The sequence below is a fragment of the Lissotriton helveticus genome, chromosome 11 (assembly GCF_964261635.1).
Source record: "Lissotriton helveticus chromosome 11, aLisHel1.1, whole genome shotgun sequence".
Lineage (NCBI taxonomy): Eukaryota > Metazoa > Chordata > Amphibia > Caudata > Salamandridae > Lissotriton > Lissotriton helveticus.
This window is the reverse complement of record NC_136072.1, coordinates 491,366,926-491,386,835: the sequence shown is the minus strand read 5'-3', so window position 1 is coordinate 491,386,835 and position 19,910 is coordinate 491,366,926. Positions and strand designations below refer to the sequence as shown.

Genomic DNA, 19,910 nt, shown 5'->3' with positions numbered 1-19,910 from the left:
GCATTCCCCTCTTCTGCCATACCTTGCACGTGCACCAGCCCCGGAGTAAAGTTCTCTAATAAAGGTAAGTATCCTATTATCCAGCCCAATGTCCATTAAAGTTTGCCACAGGGTATCATGCCTTACGCAATCAAACGCAGAACTAAGGTCTACGAAAGTTACATATAAATTGTTTTTTTTTGGCATGTATATATTTAGAAGTTATTAAAGAGAGATTTAAGCCTTGCTCTATTGTCCCTGTCCCTCTCCTGAACCCGTATTGTAGGGTGGATAAAACATCATGCTCCTCTAACCAATCCTGTATACGGGCAAGAATGATCCTGCCCGCTATCTTCATAAGGCCATCTAAAAGCGAGATGGGCCGATAGCAGACAGGATCATTCCAGTCCTCCTTTTTATATACAGGAACCAGGACTGCCTCCTGCCAGGTCCTTATAAAGCCAATTTTATTTGAACAATTTAATACTGTAGTAAGTATTGGCGCCCAGAGATCCGGGAGATTTTTAAAAACATCAGTGGGAACACAGTCTGGTCCAGGGGGCTTTAGCCGCAGGACTTTTCCTTAATGCTTTATAGACCTCCTCAATCTCAAACTGTATATCTAATGGAAAGGGAGTACATATGTTTTCTGATACAGTTCTCGAGTGAGAGGAGTCTTCTAGGGGGGCTGGAATGCTATAAAGGGCCTGGGAGTGATTCACCCATTCCTGTGCCGATATGCCATTGTCTATCCGAGGGCCCTGGTGATCTTGATAGAACAGTGCATTTACAGCCTTCCAGAAGGAAACATTATCCTTTAACTCAGACGCTGCATGGAGAGCAGACCAAGCTTGGGATTTCAGCTCTTTCTTTGTTAGCCAAGGCAGTACGATACCTGCGCCTTGCAGATTGAATCTGTAGTCTAGTTGATGGAATAGAATGCAGGGCTTTTTTGAGTGCAGAAAGTGCCCTAGTGCAATTTGCATCAAAACACCCAGGGGAGCCCTTAACTGCATTACGAGGGGTTCTCACCAGGAGCTGTTTAATGCATGAACAGATTTTATTAAAAGATTCAAGCACAGAAGTTGGATCTTCTTCTGATGACAGACCAGTATTAATTTCCTGTTGGGAGCTAGTAATCAAACTTTTTATAACATTTTCTGGGATTACCTTCTCCCATTTAATACAAAACCCATTTTGTTGCCCAAGAATGGGATTCAAATCGTACTTTGAGGAGTTATTTTGAGGTGGCTTATCCAGATCAAAGTTGGAAGCTACCGAAATAGGGTAATGGTCACTCACACCAGTGAGGACGGTCTCCCAGTTAGTAACCAGGGCAGCATAACGGGAAGAAAGGAGTGTAAAATCAATAATTGATTTTGCCCCTCTACCATTAAAAGTGGGCCTAAATATTTTCGAAGGAATACAAATCTCGTTAATGAAGGCTAGGGAGTAATCTCCCAGTATATTATTCAACAGGTCCCCTAATTTAGTGTGAGAAAAATGGTTCAGCACCCCTTGATTTTCATCCTCCAGACCACACACACCCTGTAGGCTCCTTGGACATAGGAAGCAGTTAAAATCTCCTACCCATATGAGGGCCATGTCTCCTGATAAGCTTTCTTCGATGTTTCTAAGGATAGCTGAGAATTTTTTTTATAACATTCTCTACTTGTGTTATGGGGATATTGTTGTAGAAGTTTACTATAACCAAGTTTTTTTTGAGAGCCCCAGGTTGTAATTAAGATTTGATAATAACTACTATCTGTGAAGCTTTTAAGGACGGTTGGGCCAGTGGTGATTGATAAATACAGGGACAAACCTCCCTTGTGTCTTCCTCTTCTACTAGGTACAGCTGGGGTAAAAATAGTTTTATATCCCAGTAAATGGGATTCTTCAGTTGCCCATTGTTGGACCCGGTCCTTTGGGCAGGTTCACCCCGTGACTTTTTGCTTTTTCCTAGCCTGTTTTTGGAACCTGGGTTGGTGATTTTAGGCCTCTGCGCACTTTTTCACTGTGGTACAGTGTAAAGTGCGTGTGCCTTCTGTGTATGGATGGTGAGCGCCCTGCCCTCCCCTAGGAATGAATGGGAAATATGTATGCCCATGGTAGATTCCTGATGCGTGGGGAGTGCAGGGGCGAGTTTGATATGTATGAACTCGTGAGAATGAATGCTGCAGAATGGTGTATGCGGCATGGCTGTATCTAGTCCAGAAGCGCCACTTTTAGAAGTTGGCATAATTGTGTAGTGAGTCTGCTAGCACGTGATTGGCTGATGGGCCTGGCCCAGGCATGCCGGGGACTGCTGGTAGATGGACTGTCTGGAGGAGGGGGTCTGAGTCAGCCGTAGATGAAAGGCCCCCATCTGCTGTTAGGGAGGAGTGGAAAGAGCGTCTGGTGGAGCCAGGCTGTGCCTGTGGGCCCACCCTTGATGGCTCTCCCTCCTGATGGCCCCCTGTCACCTCTGACCTGAGGCTGACAGGAGAGGGAAACCAGATACACCCAGAGCTTAGGGCTCGCTCACACAATGACTTCAAAGCCTTTTCTGTGTATAAGAAGGGGCTCTGCCCCTTCCAAAAGGTTCTTGTCTTGTTCTTGGTTTCTGGACTTGAATCTAGCAGGGGTGGGCGCTGCCCAGCCCCTGGTTGCCTGGACTCCTGGGGGACCCCTCTGCCTTGCCTGGGCTGAGGGGGGACTTGGCTTTACCCCTGGGAAGCTCTGGGACCCTTGGCAGCATGGAGGAGCTGCATTCTCGTGGGAAGAGCGCTGGAACTGTATTCCTAGTGCCTGGAGGCGCTGAGCCTCCCCCTGAGCGCCTGGGAGCGCTCTGCCTGGGTTCTAGCGCTTAGGAGCGCTTTGCCTATTTTTCTAGCGTTTGGAGCGCTTTATTGCCCAAGCGCGGGAGAGCGCTTTATTGCCCAAGCGCGGGAGAGCGGGAAGAAGAGGAAGAAGGCGCGGGAGATGGCGGCGGTGGACGGGGCTCCTCTCGGCTGAGGGAGCCCCAGGGAGAGGAGGCGGCCGGTTGGCAGGGCTCCCGTGTGCCGAGGGAGCCCTGCAGAGACAGGAAGTCCGGCCGAGGAGAGGAGCCGGGAGAGCAGCGCCGGCGAAGGAGAGCCCAGCAGAGGAGCCCCGCCGAAGACAGCCCGGTGAGTGAGAGGGCTGGGGGCTCCGTGAGGCTGCTGGCGGTGCCGGTGGGGGGACACCAGGTCCAGAGCGGTCCCGAATGGCAGTGGACCGCTCCCACGGAGAGACGATGGTGCGGGAAGGGCGGCCCCGGTTAGCAGCGGGTCGCCCCAACGTAGGATGAAGCCCCAGATAGGCTGCGGGGCATAGGGTGGCCAGCCCAGCGGTCGCATCGTGGGGCATTGTGTGCTGAGTCCCCCGAGAGGGACTCCCCGCCCCCAGTAGTGCGAGCGCGTGCATCGTCAGGAGGAAGCCCCGAGGGCTTCAAGGGCGGCCCCGGTTGGCAGCGGGTCGCCCCAACGCGACGCAGAGCCTGTGTGGCTCCAACATGGGGGCATTGCCTGCAGAGCCTGTGTGGCCCCCGCAGGGGGGGCATGTGATGCCCAGAGCCTGTGTGGCTCCAACGTCTGTGTAGTGTTGCCCAGAGCCTGTGTGGCTCCTACAGTTTGGCGCAGTTTGCGCCTGAGGGCCAGTGAGGGCCCTGGCGCAGTTTTGATGATTCTCCAGCTGTCCAGCAATTAGTGGGCAGCTGCACCGTTTAGGCGCAAGTTGGAGAGAGAGTCCCTGAGTGGGACAGCGAGGGCACAGTGGTGCCAGGCCAGTCACAGCTGCGCAGCACTTAGTGCCAGCTGCAACGTTTAGGCCCTTGTGAGTGTTCCCAGGGGCCCAGCAAGTAGTGGGCCCCTGCATCGTTTAGGCCCCTGACATTGAGACTCAGGGCGTTCTAGCCCCAACAAGGCCAGTTGGCCTAGGGACTGCCACAGGTGGTGGCTTATGTAGGTTTTGCGCAATTGTATGGTTCTTGCACCTCTGAATGTGATTTCTTGCATCATGTCTTATTCCTGCACCTCTGAATGTTTTTAGACATCATGTGACTATTGCGCTACTGTATTATTCTGGTACCTCTGAATGTAATTTTATTGCATCATGTGCTTTATTCTTAACACCGCTGAATGTGTAGGTTTATACATTGTGTTTTTCTTTACTACTCCTCTGAATGTATATTTATGCATCATGGGTAATATGTTCTTCCTTAGACCCCTAAAATGCTGTGTGCTACTTAGGTGGTTTTCCTTTACTACTCCTCTGAATGTGTTTCATACATCATGGGTAATGTGTTCTTTCTTAGACCCCTAAATGCTGTGTGATACTTAGGTGGTTGTTCTTTTTAGTACAGGTGGTCCTAGTGAGGTCCTGGTCCCCTGCGCGACAGTCTCCTAAGGGGTTTAGGGTTGCGTAGGTGGTACTTACCTGTTCCCCGTAGTTACTGGATGGGATCTATAACTGTTACTTTGTGTTACAGTGAAGTTTATATACTTTTATTCTAATTTCTCACAAGTATTTCTATATCTGCAAAGTGTTGCTTCAGACAGTGGCCCATGTGGCCCAGTCTTGTAAATAATCCCTTGTGAATATTGCCGTGCCAGTTGGCACAATGTACATGTGTGATTTCTATCTGATATGTTTTGACAATACAAAAGTTATTTTAATATAACCCTGTGTGGAGTCTCTTTTGTGGTGTGCCTAGAATGTTGTTGCTGTCGTGCGCTGACGCAAATGCTTTACACATCGCCTCCGAGTTTAGCCTAGACTGCTCGCGCCATGCTACCTAAAGGGTGAGCAGGGGTTATCTTGGCGTGTGACTTCCTTGCCCTGACTGGAATGGTGGTTTCTGCCTGGCTTTGGCATCAGCCTTAGCCTACCCGAAATAGCCGGTTTCCAACACCCATGGTTCCTGGAGGGCTATATTAGAGTGGGTCATTGTTATCGATTGCCAACTAGTATCATTAATTTTTGCAGCAAGACCCGCTACATTCCAGGTGATTATGGTACCAGGATTTTCACTGATGGATGGAGATGATAGGTCACTTAACGGGACTGACATAAAGTCAGTGCTAATTCTTTGAGGAGAATCGTCATTAGTATCCCTCATTTTACTAGTAAATTGGGTAGCAACTATTGATTGTTCACCTGTCAAGTGTGTTTGAAGCAGAGAATTTGCCTCAGGGGGTCACCCTGGGTGCGTCAGTCTAAACCATCTAGTCCTGAAAGAGCATGGTATCTATTTGCTACAGGAAATGGGTAGTAACAAGCCTCTTGCTGTCCCCGGTATTGAAGTTTAACTTGATGTTGGGGTAGTATCAACGACCTGGGATAAAAATAATTTAATTGCCGGAGCTGTATGCCCAGATTTCCATTTTCCTGGTACCAGTAATTTAGGCAGTTCATAACCCTGTGATCTTTGAAATTAATTATTATTACGTCTCCGCTTATGTCCTTCGGTCTCAAGCTCAGCCATTTTGTCCTTCTCACGTGTAGTATCTCTCCATTAATGTTTGGTGGGAGGGGTGTATTTGTTTTTAACCAATAGATGGCCTTATTTCTAAGGCTCCTGAAGTCCTCGTATTGGCCTGCCAGCAGTTCAGAAACCCCTGTCAGCACAGCAACGTAGGGAGCTGATTCAGGGGGAAGAGTAATTGGGACGTTTGGGCGAATTCTGTTTTCTGCCCCTGTTTGGGAATTTAAATTGCTGTTTCTGGGTATGGGAATTTCCTTATTTTTAAGCAGAATACCCTCTGTCCTATTATTATTTCTGCTATTGGGTACATTATTGGCAGGAGATGCCCTCGTGCTTTTATCCCCGGTATTTTTTTAGCCCGATTGGGTTTGAGATGAAGATGGCAGATTATTGGTGACCACCTTGAGCTGTGATTGTTGCGGAGTATTTTTATTTTTGGAAGTACTATTAGGGTTTGTTGGTCCTTTGGTTATTTTAGTATCGATCTTATGATTTTTTTCATGGGTGGGCGATGGTATGGTTACTTTCTTACATACTGTTTTTTGTTGTCCTGTTTTACGAGCTCCCTGGTCAGTTCAACATTAGTTTGTGTTGTAGTTTCCAAGTCTCCCAGCATATCTGTAATAATTTTTAACCTGTGTACCATGGGTAGTATTAGTGATTTAATCAGCTGCTCAAAATTCCCAACCAATTCTTTAATTAAGGGGAATGGTGGTATTTCATTTTTCAGCCTATTTGTCGCATTTGATGTGCGATCTTTCCCTAAGCTTTTGTCATTCCCTACTATAGTATACATTCTTTTCCTAGACTTAGCACTTCTACCTTGAAGAATATCCCCCCATGTTTCCTCTTTCTATGTGTACCCTGACTTTTTTGAGTTGTGGGTGGTATTTGAGGATCCACCAAGGAGGTCTCCTCCGAGGAGATCTCTAATGGTGTTTCCCTTTGCAGTGAATCTTTTGTGGATTCAAGTAAGATATCCTGATCCCGCAATTGAAGGGGGATACTAATATCACCTTCGTTATCTCGTCCGTCCGCCTGTTCTAAAAAAGACCTATCCTCATTGACTACCCCCAGGGAGGCACCGTTATCATTGACCAGGGGAGGAGGAGCTGCGGTAATAGGCAGGAAAGATGGTTCTGTGGTAGTAACGTCCATATGGGGTTGACTATGATGTACATTTGTTGCAGAAGGCATACCTGGGAGGGATATAAACGACGGTAGTAGGTACGAATCCTGAGTGTTATTGGTTGTCCCAGATATGTTGGTCATAAGGAGAGGGGGCAGTAACCCCACAGGTAACGAGAGGCATCTCTCAGTATGTTCAATGGCAATCGCCACTGCTCCAATAGCCTTTTGGAGCATACGATCGATTGCTGTTAAGGAATGTGAGGTGGGCTTGGGCTGTTTTTTAGCTTTAGAAGCGGGCATTTTGGTAGCTAATACAATGCGATTAAGCAGTAAGTCCCAATGTTCAGCAATATAAAGTTCTTAATATATAGTGCAGAGTAGTCCCGCGGTGGCCTTTGGTGCAGTCAAGGGCCAAGGGGGGTGGCCCTGCCCTGCCTCCTTCGGCCCCCGAACGGCCACACAACGGCCCGCCATTTGCCCGGGCTTCGCCCGGCGTCCCGCGACACGGGCAGCGCGGGCCTTTGTCGCGCCTCCTGGGGGCGGGAGATGGCGGTGGCGGCTCCTGCCGCAAAGCCCCAAGGGATTTGTAGTCCCCCGCTCTGCGGCCGCTGGTGACAGGAGCGGCGGCGGGGGACTACAGCAGAGGAGTTGTTGACCGGGTTTGTTGGCAAGTTCTACCCGCTACAGGGGGCAGAGTCGTGGCGGTTCACCGGCGTTCCAGGTACGGGCACAAAAAAGGAGTGTGTCAGTTAGGTCTGTGAGTGCCTGTGTGGATCTGTAAGTGCCTGTATGGGTGGGTGTGAGTGTCAGTCTGTGAGTGAGTCTGAGATTGCATGTGTGGGTCTGTAAGTGGTGCTATGCATTTTGGGCATTTGCATACTTAAGGTATTTAAAAAGGAGAACCACACTCCTCTCTCTCACCTGGAGATGACAAAAAATAAACCACTTCTATCAGTCTCTATACATCATATTATGCACAGAGTGTATGAACAATGAATTCACCTCCATTAAGGATTTCATATCTTTTTTCAACGTGGAATACAAGAGGAAGCACATTTGCTTTACCTTCCCAAGCAGTTAGGATCATTTGTGCTTTACTGAAGTGGAGCTTCAAATGGAACACCTGCTGTGTTCATATTTGTAAGTGCTTCCTGTGGAGTTTTTTTGTGTGAAATCGGCACCAGGGCCAGAATGAAACCTCATTTTTTCCAAGAAGAGTCCCCAGTTTTGACGAAAACGTCTACCTAACTGGAGTACTTTCATTTGGTTAATTAGTAAGTACTACCTCGGATAAATGTCTTGTGCGTATTCTACGCTACAGCCGTGTAAAGGAATGCGAGGTGTGCACGTAATTTCTGCAATATGTTTGTTCCTTGAGCGTCGTCTTCCACAAATCTCTGATGGCATGAATCTTCATCAAGAGAAGACGTCAAGACTACAAAGATGTTAATCTCCACCAAACAGGGGTGCTGCTCCTTAATTAAATGATGTATGTACTTCTTTGTTTGGTGGAGTTGTCCTCTTATTCCTCAAAATCAATAACTCGTCACTACTATCGGTGGGAAACTCGCTCAAGGCCTTTTTGTTAAGCTGTACATCAAAGTGCGAAAAGACCTTTGCATACTAGTAAGGAAAATGGGGCGGGTCTAAACGGTAAGAGCTTGCAAGTGATTTTCGGCATTTGCGTACTCAAGGTCATTTAAAAGAAAGAATCGTGGACTCTGCTCTCACAAGAGATGACGAGAAATAAATCTGTCATCCCTGGGACCCCACAATCTGGGGCTTGGCCACCGCTCACTGGGTGCCCTGGAGCCTACCCAGGGCACCCAGTGTGCTATGAGTGGTACTGTGGGGGGCTTCGCTGTCCCTGCTGGCTCCCCTCCTTCTGCGGGAGTCTGTATTGCTCCTGCATGCAGGGAGCTGCTAAATATGTAGATCCCTGTGTGCAGAATTATTTGTTTCTTCTGTTTCCCCGCCCTAATGACAACAGGCTGGGCAACAGATAAAAACTCCACTACCAGCAATCGGGAGCAGTTTGACAGCTCCCGCTTGCTGGGAGTGGAGTTGGTGTTTGTTCTCGCTTGGTGGAAGCTCTCGCCAAGGGAGAGCAAACTATCTCCTGGGGGTGGGCACCCTGGGGTGTGGCGGTCCCCAGAGTCATTATTGGCTCTAGCCCTTCCTTTACTTTGCCAGGTCCACGGGGCTTCAAACAGCCCCAGGAGGGTGTCCGCGTGGTCTCTCCCATTTAATAAATAAAGCCCCGGGTATGCCCAAAGTGGGTCCCTTGCTCACTGTGCCACTGGGTTCAAGCTAGCCTGGCTGATGAAGGGTAATAGCCAGAAACCGTCATCCTAGGATGCTTGTTTCTGGTCCAGGGAGTTCCTGGCTTGGCAGTTCGGTCTGGACTGTTCCCATGAGGCACAGGGTCAAGACTGATTTGCATATGGCTGGATCTAAACTGGGGTGACATGGTGAGCAAAAGAACAATGGATTTAACCAAGATCTCTTGACTGGGGGTGAATGTATTATTTATTAAGCATTCCATCCATCATTTGTTTGCGTAGCAATGGAGGAGGGTCAGCGCAGCCCTCCTCAGATATTTCACTAAAGCCTCATGGAGGTGGTGGTGGTCCCCTGGGCTAAAGAGCTGCGGGGGGCTGTGTGAACCCCCGGCTTTTCATTTTTTTTAAATGCCCCTGGGACCTGGCCCACCTGGTGGCTATACAGTAAACAAGTGCTGGAGCCTGTACTTGTTTTTTTGCCTTGCGATTTTGGAGTAAAAATAAAAAAAATGAAAATATTTTACTCTGGCAGGGTACCTGGAGGGATCCCGGGGATAGAGGGTCAGGGTATTCCTTTTTTTAGCTTTTTTGGGGGGACTTGCCTGAAGAAAAGTCTCAAGATGACTGTCAACACTTCTTGGATGAAGTGCTGGCAGTCAGTCAGATTTAAGCATATAGATATAGGATCCTAGGGTTTTAAGATATAGGATCCTTGTCTACTTTTGGAGCCAAAAGTCACATAGATATAAACACAAGCAGAGATACACGACACATACAAACACATAAATGTGCTCTTTCTCCCTCTCTCAGACAGATGTCCTTATAACTGACAATACAAGCCGTACCTATTTACCTTGTTATTGCTTGTGTTGTGCTTTTCACTGTTTAGAATACTGACAGTTCATTTGTGTACTGTAGACTTGGTTGGGAGGGGTTTTATTAGAGTATGTGATTACCTGAAAGGGATTAGAATGTACCAGAGGGGGGCGTGGAAGAATGGTCAGTGGACATGTTTAATTACTTAATAGCCTGATGAGAAGTACATGTGCGTTTTATAAAAGTTAACATTGAGTCTGGGTTCTGTGCTCTAGTATGATCAATACAGATGCGATTTGTGAGGAGTGGATGGTAGTTTTCTGGGTTAATTCTGGTCCAGAGGTGGGAGTACGGTGCCTAAACTGTCCCAGTTCTGATTATAGGCATCAGTCAGTCACTTTTTAGTTTGTGAATTCTACCCTTTTGCGATTTAATATAAATGTAGAGAATTTTAGTTAGCAAGAAAATATTTTGATGCCATCTTGACTGTGAATGATATCAAAAATGGTGAATTACTCATATTGGTGAAATTGGTGTTGCCACCAGGTTAAGCTCACCCGGTCACCCCAAGACCCACCTCTCCCACAGAACTTGCCGAGTCTTATCGTGAGGTCCTCACCGGGGAGGACGTCGAGTCTAGGATCGTACACACGGAGCTCTCACCACACTACGAACAGACACCACACCGGGAGATTCTAGTAACAAGTTCTTTATATAAGCAGTAAAACGAAGAAAGCACTCTTATGTACACAGTGGTCGAGGGACCACAAAGTCTTTGAGGATTCGGGAAGGGGGAAGCGGGACAGTCTTAAGTCTCTGGGTCAGTACGAGGCGTACCCTGCGCACGGCTCTCAATCCTCGAGCGGGGGGGTACGGGATGATGGTGGTACAGACTGCTTCACCTCTGTCGAGACGGCTCGGTCGGGATGGTGGTCTCAATGGTCCAGCCGGACCAGAGTACTCCTCGAGCTGCGACAACGTCAGCAGGGCTCGATCTGGAGGAATTCGTGAGGAGCCGCGACAGCGTCAGCAGGGCTCAGATGGTTGCAGGTTCAAGCTCGAGCCGCGACAGCGTCAGCAGGGCTCCGAGGGTTACAGTTCAGCTTGAGCCGCGACAGCGTCAGCAGGGCTCCGATGGTTACAGTTCAGCTCGAGCCACGACTGCGTCAGCAGGGCTCCGATGGTTACGATTCAGCTTTGAGCCGCGACAGCGTCAGCAGGGCTCCGATGGTTACCGTTCAGCTCGAGCCGCGACAGCGTCAGCAGGGCTCTGGGGTTCGGGATGAGTCTTCTTAGGGTCAGCCGCGATCAGATCAGCAGGCTTCAGGTCCAAGATACAACTGCCCGCTAGTTGTCGGGCGAGCCTAGATATAGTCCAGGGCCCCTTTGATGTCCGGACCCTCGCAGGCGGAGGTCTCAAGCCCTGGGGGCTGGTCGTTGGCGAGGTCCGGCGGTGGGGTCTTTGATCCTTTGAAAAGAGGGGTCCGGGAATTCCCAGACGCCCAGCAGGTCTGGAGCCAGCACTCCGGGAGGCCGCAGGTGCGATCGAAACTGGCCCACAGGGGAGGGCCAAGGGTGTGACAGATACCAGTCTCTCAGGGGAGGCCGGAGGTGCCATTGAACTGCCTGGCTTATCACACCCGGGGAGCGCTTTACCCCCCAGTTGGGACTGGCGCGCCTTTGGAGTCTGGGGTTCGCTGGGGCCGGGGTCACGCCAGGCCCAGGGAGACAGGGATGTCGGGAAGGGAAGATGGCGTCCGGGCCTTGTGGGGCATGCAAGGTTGGGCGCTCGGAGCCGGGAGTGGAGCGGGGAAGGCAGGCCTGGTCGAGGTTCTCGGGGGATCTAGGTTTACTTGGAGGGGGACGACCAGGCTCGGGGTGCAGGCTACGCTCACGGGGTGGAGGGACAGAGGCGTACCACGCCACGAGGCCGGGTCCAACACACGTCCCCCCCCAGCTGAAGGCGGGGAGAACTACCCATCCTCTTGGGGGTTCTCTTCGCTGAGGCGGAAGAATCGGGACAGGCCGTCTGCGTTGGCGTGGTCAGAGCCAGGCCGGTGCTCAACAGTGAAGTCCATCCCCTGGAGGGAGATGGACCAGCGCAGCAATTTGGGAATCTCCCCTCTCATCTGCATTAGCCACCGGAGAGGTCGGTGGTTGGTCTGGACCCGGAAGTGAGTACCGAACAGGTAGGGCCTCAGCTTCTTCAGGGCCCAAACCACCGCGAAGGCCTCCCGCTCGATGGTGCTCCACCTTTGTTCTCGAGGGAGTAGCCTCCGGCTAATGAATGCCACTGGTTGGTCTAGGCCGTTCTCGTTCACCTGGGACAGGACTGCTCCGATGCCATGCTCGGATGCGTCCGTCTGGACTACAAACTTCTCGGGAGTAGTCGGGGGCCTGCAGGATGGGGGCAGTGCACATGGCGTCTTTCAACGTTTCGAACGCCTCTTGGCAGGCGGAGGTCCAGCTGACTTTCTTCGGCTGGTTTTTGGAGGTTAACTCCGTGAGGGGGGCTACGAGGCTGCCGTACCCCTTGATGAACCGGCGGTAGTACCCCGTGAGCCCTAGAAACGCCCGCACTTCCGTCTGGGTCGTGGGGGCCTCCCAGGCCACGATGGCATCGATCTTGGGCTGGAGGGGGGCTACGAGGCCGCTTCCGACCTGGTGCCCGAGGTAGACTACGGACCCTTGTCCGATCTGGCACTTGCTTGCCTTAATGGTGAGCCCGGCCCTTCTCAGGGCCGTCAGCACCGCCCAGAGGTGCTGGAGGTGCTCGGGCCAGTGGGAGCTGTACACTGCGATATCGTCCAGATACGCAGCGCTGAACCCCTCCAACCCCGCCAGTACCTGGTTCACCAGCCTCTGGAAGGTGGCGGGGGCGTTTTTCATCCCGAAGGGCATCACCCGGAAATGGTAGTGACCATCCGGGGTGGAAAAAGCAGATCTTTCCTTAGCCCCCTCGGTGAGGGCGATCTGCCAGTATCCACTGGTCAGGTCGAACGTGCTAAGGAACCGAGCAGCCCGAGGCGATCAATAAGCTCGTCTGCTCGGGGGATGGGATGAGCATCGGTTCTGGTGACTGCGTTGAGCCCTCGGTAGTCAACGCAGAACCTCAGCTCGGGAACGGCACTGGGGGCGGCTGCCTTCGGAACCAGGACCACAGGGCTAGCCCATGGGCTGTCAGAGGCTTCGACCACCCCGAGAGCTAACATCTTCGATACCTCGGCCTTGATGCAGGCCCGGACTCTGTCAGGGACGCGGTAGGCTCTGTGCCGTACCGGTGGACTGTCCCCGGTGTCCACGTCGTGGACGCACCAGCTGGTGACGCCAGGGGTGAGGGAGAAGAGGTCGGAGAACTGTCCCAACAACTGGCGACAGTCCCCGCGCTGCTCGGGAGAGAGGGAGGAGGAGAGACTCACCCCCTCTACGGAGCCATCTTTTTCTTTCGTGGACAGGAGATCGGGGAGGGGCTCCGTTTCTTCTTCTTCCCCATCGTCCGTGGCGAGGAGTAAGCTCAACTCGGACCGGGCGAAGTGGGGCTTGAGGCGGATCACGTGAAGGACCCGCAAGGGGTTCCAGGGGGACTCTACATTGATGAGGTAGGTCACCTGGCTCTTACGTTCTACCACCTTGAAGGGCCCTGTCCACTTGTCTTGCAGGGCACAGGGCTCCACGGGGGCCATCACCCAGACCTGTTGTCCGGGCTGAAACTCGACCAGAGTGGCATTCTGGTCATACCACCGTTTCATTTCCTCTTGACTGGCCTCGAGGTTGGCCTCGGCCAGTTCTCGGAACTTCCTAGTCTGGTTCCGGAGGGCCAGAATGTATCGGAACACATTGGGAGGGGGCTCTGGGGCTGCCGTCTCCCACCCTTCCTTGACCAGGGTGAGGGGTCCCCTGATGGGGTGCCCGTAGAGCAGCTCGAAGGGGCTGAACCCCAGTGACTTCTGGGGGACTTCGCGGTATGCGAAGAGGAGACAGGGAAGGAGAACGTCCCACTTACGCCTCAGGGGCTCTTCGAGACCCATGATCATTCCCTTGAGGGTCCGGTTGAATCGCTCAACCAGGCCGTTACCTTGGGGGTGATATGGGGTGGTAAATTTGTACGTCACCCCACATTGTTGCCAAAGGGACTTCATGTATTTCGAGATGAAGATGGTCCCTCGGTCGCTGACGACCTCTCGGGGGAATCCCACCCGGGAGAAGATGGCCATAAGGGCACGCCCCACTACAGGAGCGGTCACCGTTCGGAGGGGAATGGCTTCGGGGTATCTGGTGGCATGGTCCACCAGGACCAGGATAAAGCGGTGTCCCAAGGAGGTCCGGGGGTCGAGGGGGCCCACGATGTCGATTCCCACCCTTTCAAAGGGGGTACTGACCACGGGGAAGGGTTGGAGGGGAGCCTTGCGCCTCCCCCCGCTCTTTCCGCTGGACTGACACGTGGGGCAGGACTTACAGTGGGCCTCCACATCGGAGCGCATGCCCGGCCAGTAAAAGTGGGTGACTAGGCGGTGATATGTTTTGTCTTGACCCAAGTGTCCCGCCAGGGGCACGTCGTGGGCCAGGTTCAGGAGAAAGCCGCGGAAGCGTAGGGGTACCACCAGCACTCGGCCTGACCCTAGCTCGGCGGACTTTTGTTCGCTATACAAGAGGCCGTTTTCCCAGTAGACAAAGTGGGAGCCGGACTGGTCACCGGCGGCCTGGGCGGCGGCCTGCTGCCGCGGCCCAACCAAGGACGGACAGGAGGTCTGTTCTAGGCTGAACTCTTCCCTGGATGGTCCTCCTTCCTGGCGCCACTGGGCCAGCTCAGGAAGGTCGTCCAGGCTCGGGGTCGGTTCGACGCCAGGGCCGAGGGGACCTGTGTCGGGGGGGAAGCTCTCCCCGGGGAACAGCTCAGGTGTCTCAGAGGGTTCGGGGACCTCGGGGTCCTCGGGGGTCGCCGGTGCCGCCTCCTACGGTCGCCCCTTCGGGGGTGGCCCTTCGGGCGGTCATCCACCGGGTACTCACACAGGCCCACTCACACAGGCCCACTCGGGCAGGCCCACCATCTCCAAGTGGGTTCTTTTCTCAACCCGCTGCCATGGGGAGCTCTCCAGATCGTTGCCGAGCAGGCAGTCCACGGGCATGTCTGAGCGGACCGCCACTCGTAACTCTCCGGAGACGCCCCCCCATTCGAACGGGACTTGAGCTATCCGGCAGGTGCGGACGGAGTTATCGGCTGCGATCACCCTGCAGGAGATGTGGGGAACAATCTGGGCTTCGGTGACGAGGTGCCATTTGACGGCAGTGATACTGGCCCCAGTGTCTCTGAGCGCCCCTATGTGATGGCCATTGACAGTCACCTGTTGTCGGTATTTCTCTGTTATTGGGTAGGGGAGCTCCTGGGACCATCTCCCTATCACCCAGGGAGACTAACATCATTGCTGCGGGGTCCGCTCCCTCGAACTCTTCCTCCCCTTCCTCTTCTAGGGCTACTGAGGTGATGTGGCGCACTGGGGGCCCTGCAGCGGCAGGCTTCTTGAACAAAGGGCAGCGGGGGTCATTGGCATAGTGTCCGGGTTGCTGGCTATGGTAGCAGGCTTGGCTGACTCGGGGCCCTTGTTTGGCTGGTGGAAACCCTGCGCGCGCTGGGGGAGGCGGGTGCCGGGCTGGTTTCTGGGGGGGACTGCGCTGGGACCCTACCTGGGATCCCCTCTATCTATTCTGATTCCCCCCTCCCCTCTGGCGGGACGATCCCTGTTCATTTCGGCCAGGATCTCCCCCGGGCCCCCGGGGGACTCTGGTGCTCACCCAGCGATCGGCCTCGACGGCCAGTTTCCGGGGGTCAGCCAACTTGCTGTCCAGGAGGTGCTGTCGGAGTTCCACAAAGCAATTCAGGGACAAGTGTTCATACGCAATGAGGTCGATGAGCCCCTCGAAGGTGGATACTTTGCTGCCCTTGATCCACCCTTCCAGGGCCCGGCTGTAGAAATTGACATATTCTACCCATGTGGTGCCGGGGATCTTCTTGCATTCTCGGAAGCGTTGGCGGTACATTTCTGGGGTGAGCCCGTACCTTGTGAGGAGGGCCTCTTTCATGTGGCTGTAGGAGGTCTGTTCGGCAGACGGTAGGTCGAGTAGGGTGTCCCTCCCCTAGTTCAGGAATCGACCCCACGGCCCGGCTCCCCAATCTTTCTGCGGAACTCGATGGGAGGTCATGGCGACCTCGTAGGCCTTGAACCATTGCTGGATGTCATCGTTTTTGTAATATTCTTTGACCACGTCCTTGGGGATGTGGACCTTGGGTTCCACCGGGGGAACGGACTCTCGGGTCGCTGCTGTTCGGTTGTCTTCATTCCGGGCCTTTAGTTCCATTTCCAATATGCTGCGCTCGTGCTCCAGCTGGAGCTTCTTTCTGTCATGTTCTCGCTGGAGTTTCTTCTCCTCCAGTTCTCCTTGCAGCCGCAGCTGCTCGATGGCTAGCTTTTTCTCGGCCAGCTTGAGTTCTACCTCCATCTTCAAACGGGCTAGTTCTAGCTCGTGGCTTCGGTTGCGTTCTCGGTCGGTCATCTCTTCTCGAGACAGACCTCTCTCTGTGCTGTGAGTCCGCGTCGGGGACTCTGCTCTTTCTTGTTCCGGGGCGTGGGTTTCGATCAGGGGTGCTCCCCCTCCATCGGCTTCTGTCGGTGCTGGAGGTTGGGCTCCGGTCTCCACCCAGGCTGTTAGAGCTTGTTGAAAGTCCTCTTTGGTGTTTAATCCCGTTGACGGGATATGGAGATCTTTGCAGAATTGCTTGAGCTCACGGTGTGAATAGTCCTTCAGAAGCTCCATCTGGAAGGTGGTCTCGTTGTTTGTGATGCTCATGGTTGCTCTTCGTTCGGTTAGTGTGTCAGTGCTGTACGATCCCTAGATGTAGGTTCTTATCGCGACGCTGCCACCAATGTTAGAAGGGGCGATCTCAGAGGGACAGGTTAAGCTCACCCGGTCACCCCAAGACCCACCTCTCCCACAGAACTTGCCGAGTCTTATCGTGAGGTCCTCACCGGGGAGGACGTCGAGTCTAGGATCGTACACACGGAGCTCTCACCACACTACGAACAGACACCACACCGGGAGATTCTAGTAACAAGTTCTTTATATAAGCAGTAAAACGAAGAAAGCACTCTTATGTACACAGTGGTCGAGGGACCACAAAGTCCTTGAGGATTCGGGAAGGGGGAAGCGGGACAGTCTTAAGTCTCTGGGTCAGTACGAGGCGTACCCTGCGCACGGCTCTCAATCCTCGAGCCGGGGGGTACGGGATGATGGTCGTACCAACTGCTTCACCTCTGTCGAGATGGCTCGGTCGGGATGGTGGTCTCAATGGTCCAGCCGGACCAGAGTACTCCTCGAGCCGCGACGACGTCAGCAGGGCTCGATCTGGAGGAATTCGTGAGGAGCCGCGACAGCGTCAGCAGGGCTCCGAGGGTTGCAGGTTCAAGCCCAGATATAGTCCAGGGCCCCTTTGATGTCCGGACCCTCGCAGGCGGAGGTCTCAAGCCCTGGGGGCTGGTCGTTGGCGAGGTCCGGCGGTGGGGTCTTTGATCCTTTGAAAAGAGGGGTCCGGGAATTCCCAGACGCCCAGCAGGTCTGGAGCCAGCACTCCGGGAGGCCGCAGGTGCGATCAAAACTGGCCCACAGGGGAGGGCCAAGGGTGTGACAGATACCAGTCTCTCAGGGGAGGCCGGAGGTGCCATTGAACTGCCTGGCTTATCACACCTGGGGAGCGCTTTACCCCCCAGTTGGGACTGGCGCGCCTTTGGAGTCTGGGGTTCGCTGGGGCCGGGGTCACGCCAGGCCCAGGGAGACAGGGATGTCGGGAAGGGAAGATGGCGTCCGGGCCTTGTGGGGCATGCAAGGTTGGGCGCCGGGAGTGGAGCGGGGAAGGCAGGCCTGGTCGAGGTTCTCGGGGGATCTAGGTTTACTTGGAGGGGGACGACCAGGCTCGGGGTGCAGGCTACGCTCACAGGGGGTGGAGGGACAGAGGCGAACCACGCCACGAGGCCGGGTCCAACACCATGCAGGCTGCTCCCTTCATTTGACTTGTTGACTCAAGTATTCAAAATGTAGTTCTGAGCCTGCTGCATGATTTTTTCTTCAGAGATTCAACTTCGTAATGCTTTAATTGACTTCCGATCATTTTGAAAGCTTAGGGTAACAAACCAGGCCTATGGGCGTTTTTATGATGCATAGTAAAACCATTTCAAGGATATGCTTTCAGTGCTATGTTCCATTTTATATTTTGCACTCCTGTATGGCTCCTTTTCTATAGCCACCAATTAGATATTTGGGGCCGATGTATCAATATGAGGAATAGTGATTTCCAAATTGCGACTTTCTGTGAATCATAATTACGTAATCTCAGTTCCTAATGTATGAAATTCAGAGTTTCATTTAGTGATTCATAGTGGGTCGCAAATCGACCTACCACATGAATATTCATGAGGTAGGTCCCAATTTGCAACCCATTAGGATTTGCAAAAATTGCAGGGATGGTGGCCTGCTCGAGTCAGCAGACCCCTATGTCTCTGATAGGATTTAAATAAAGCAAGCATTTTTTTAATGCAGCTTGTTTCCTTAAAGGAAAACGGGGTTCGTTTAATATATATACCATTTTTTTAGGAGCAGACAGTGCTATGTGGGAGTACTGCCTGCTCTTAAAAAAACGTTTTAATGAACATTCACAAAGGTGAATGGGTCCCTTGGGGACCTCTTCCTTTTTGCGAATAAGTTACCACCTACTTGAAACGCTGCAAAGAGTTGTGTCCGACAGTGCTTGTGACACTTGTAGAGACCACTATTGGTAGTAAGTTCCAAAATATCTGAAGTAGTGATGAAACCATATCGATTTATAATAACTCCTACTGGTGGTGGCCAAACTAGGAGTGAACTTCAAGTTCAATATCAGAGTTTAAAATTTCTACGCAACATTAATTTACATACTAATCAAAATGGTCATGACTTTCATAATCTTTGATCATCCAGAAACTTTGGAATGTATCCTTTTCTTCTGGTTTTTAAGGTAAACACTCCTAGACTCCATCCCATCAAGCTTAATATATCGGATTCATACAAGTTTCTTTGTTGGTAGTTGGTCATGCATTTTCAAGTTGTTCTTTAGGATACGAGCTGACATTAAATGAAATTTAATATTCAGATGTGAAAAGCAGTCTGTACTTTTGTTATTGAAAAACATTGGAGTAATTTATAATACATTTTACCTTTTTTCTATATTTGAATATGCTTGTGGCTGTTTATAATGCATATAAAATGTATTTAGGCCTTCGCCACCAGACCTTTTCAAATGAAAACAACAACTACGTTATTTTTTACCTTTAATATCTGCATTCACTTCGCCTTTTAGTATATCCGGAGCTGTGTGATGAACAGAACTTTTCCCCATCTGACACTTGTAGAATGTGGTACCATAAAGAAAATGTTTGAGCAGGAAATGACTGCAATTGAATCCGCTACAAGGCGACAGAATCCGAAGCTTCCCGTTCCTTTGCCACCAAAAATACGGTCCATTTCAGTAGGTATTTGGGTAAAAGATGTTGAAACCTGAAGACGACAAATTGGTTTTTGTAGCCTAAAGCATACCATATTTTGTTAAAAACATAGATGCAAAGATAATCAAATACCTTACATGTAGCTTCCGTTGAGTGATCTTTTGTTTGCAATAATAGCATTGCACATACACTCTGTAGCTTGCATTTTCTTTAGTTAGCATTTACTTGTACGTATTATTTATTCTTTAACCCTTGTTCTTTCGTATTCTCAACATGTACACACCCCTGCTACTTAGGCTTTGTGCACGGTGTGCCTTTAAATGTCTAATATAAAGCCTTGTATGCCTTGTCCTGTGGCATGTAACTTTTCCTACCTTCAAGGATGTGCCTGGGTCATTTCCCTTTTTTTCTTCTAAATGACGTGGCTCTGGAGCTTGTTTTTTAGCTCCAATAAGTAAGTTTGCCTGACCCCCAGTATTGGCTCTTTTTTAGACTTGTTCTTTTGCTATTTTTTCTGTCATTTCAGATTGGCTAACCTATGCTGAAATACTTTGTTTTTTGTCATTTGTACCTTTTCATCAATGGTTTGTAGCAGCTGTCCTTCATAACATATGCTGGTGCATGCCAGTGCTCTATGAGCCACTGTCAACACGAGATCCATTTGGAACTTGCATGCAGTTTAGGACTGCACTG

At 51.6% G+C, this 19,910-nt stretch overlaps 1 protein-coding gene across 7 annotated transcripts in view; it reads left to right on the top strand.

Moving 5' to 3' along the window:
• Window positions 1-19,910, top strand: part of PIK3CB (phosphatidylinositol-4,5-bisphosphate 3-kinase catalytic subunit beta) — a 999,444-nt gene that overhangs the window by 447,799 nt on the left and 531,735 nt on the right. For all 7 annotated transcript variants that reach the window (XM_078666107.1, XM_078666113.1, XM_078666108.1 and 4 more), the window contains one exon: window positions 19,073-19,240. In XM_078666107.1, coding sequence (XP_078522233.1) covers window positions 19,073-19,240 — 168 coding nt within the window. The remainder of the gene's footprint in view (window positions 1-19,072; window positions 19,241-19,910) is intronic.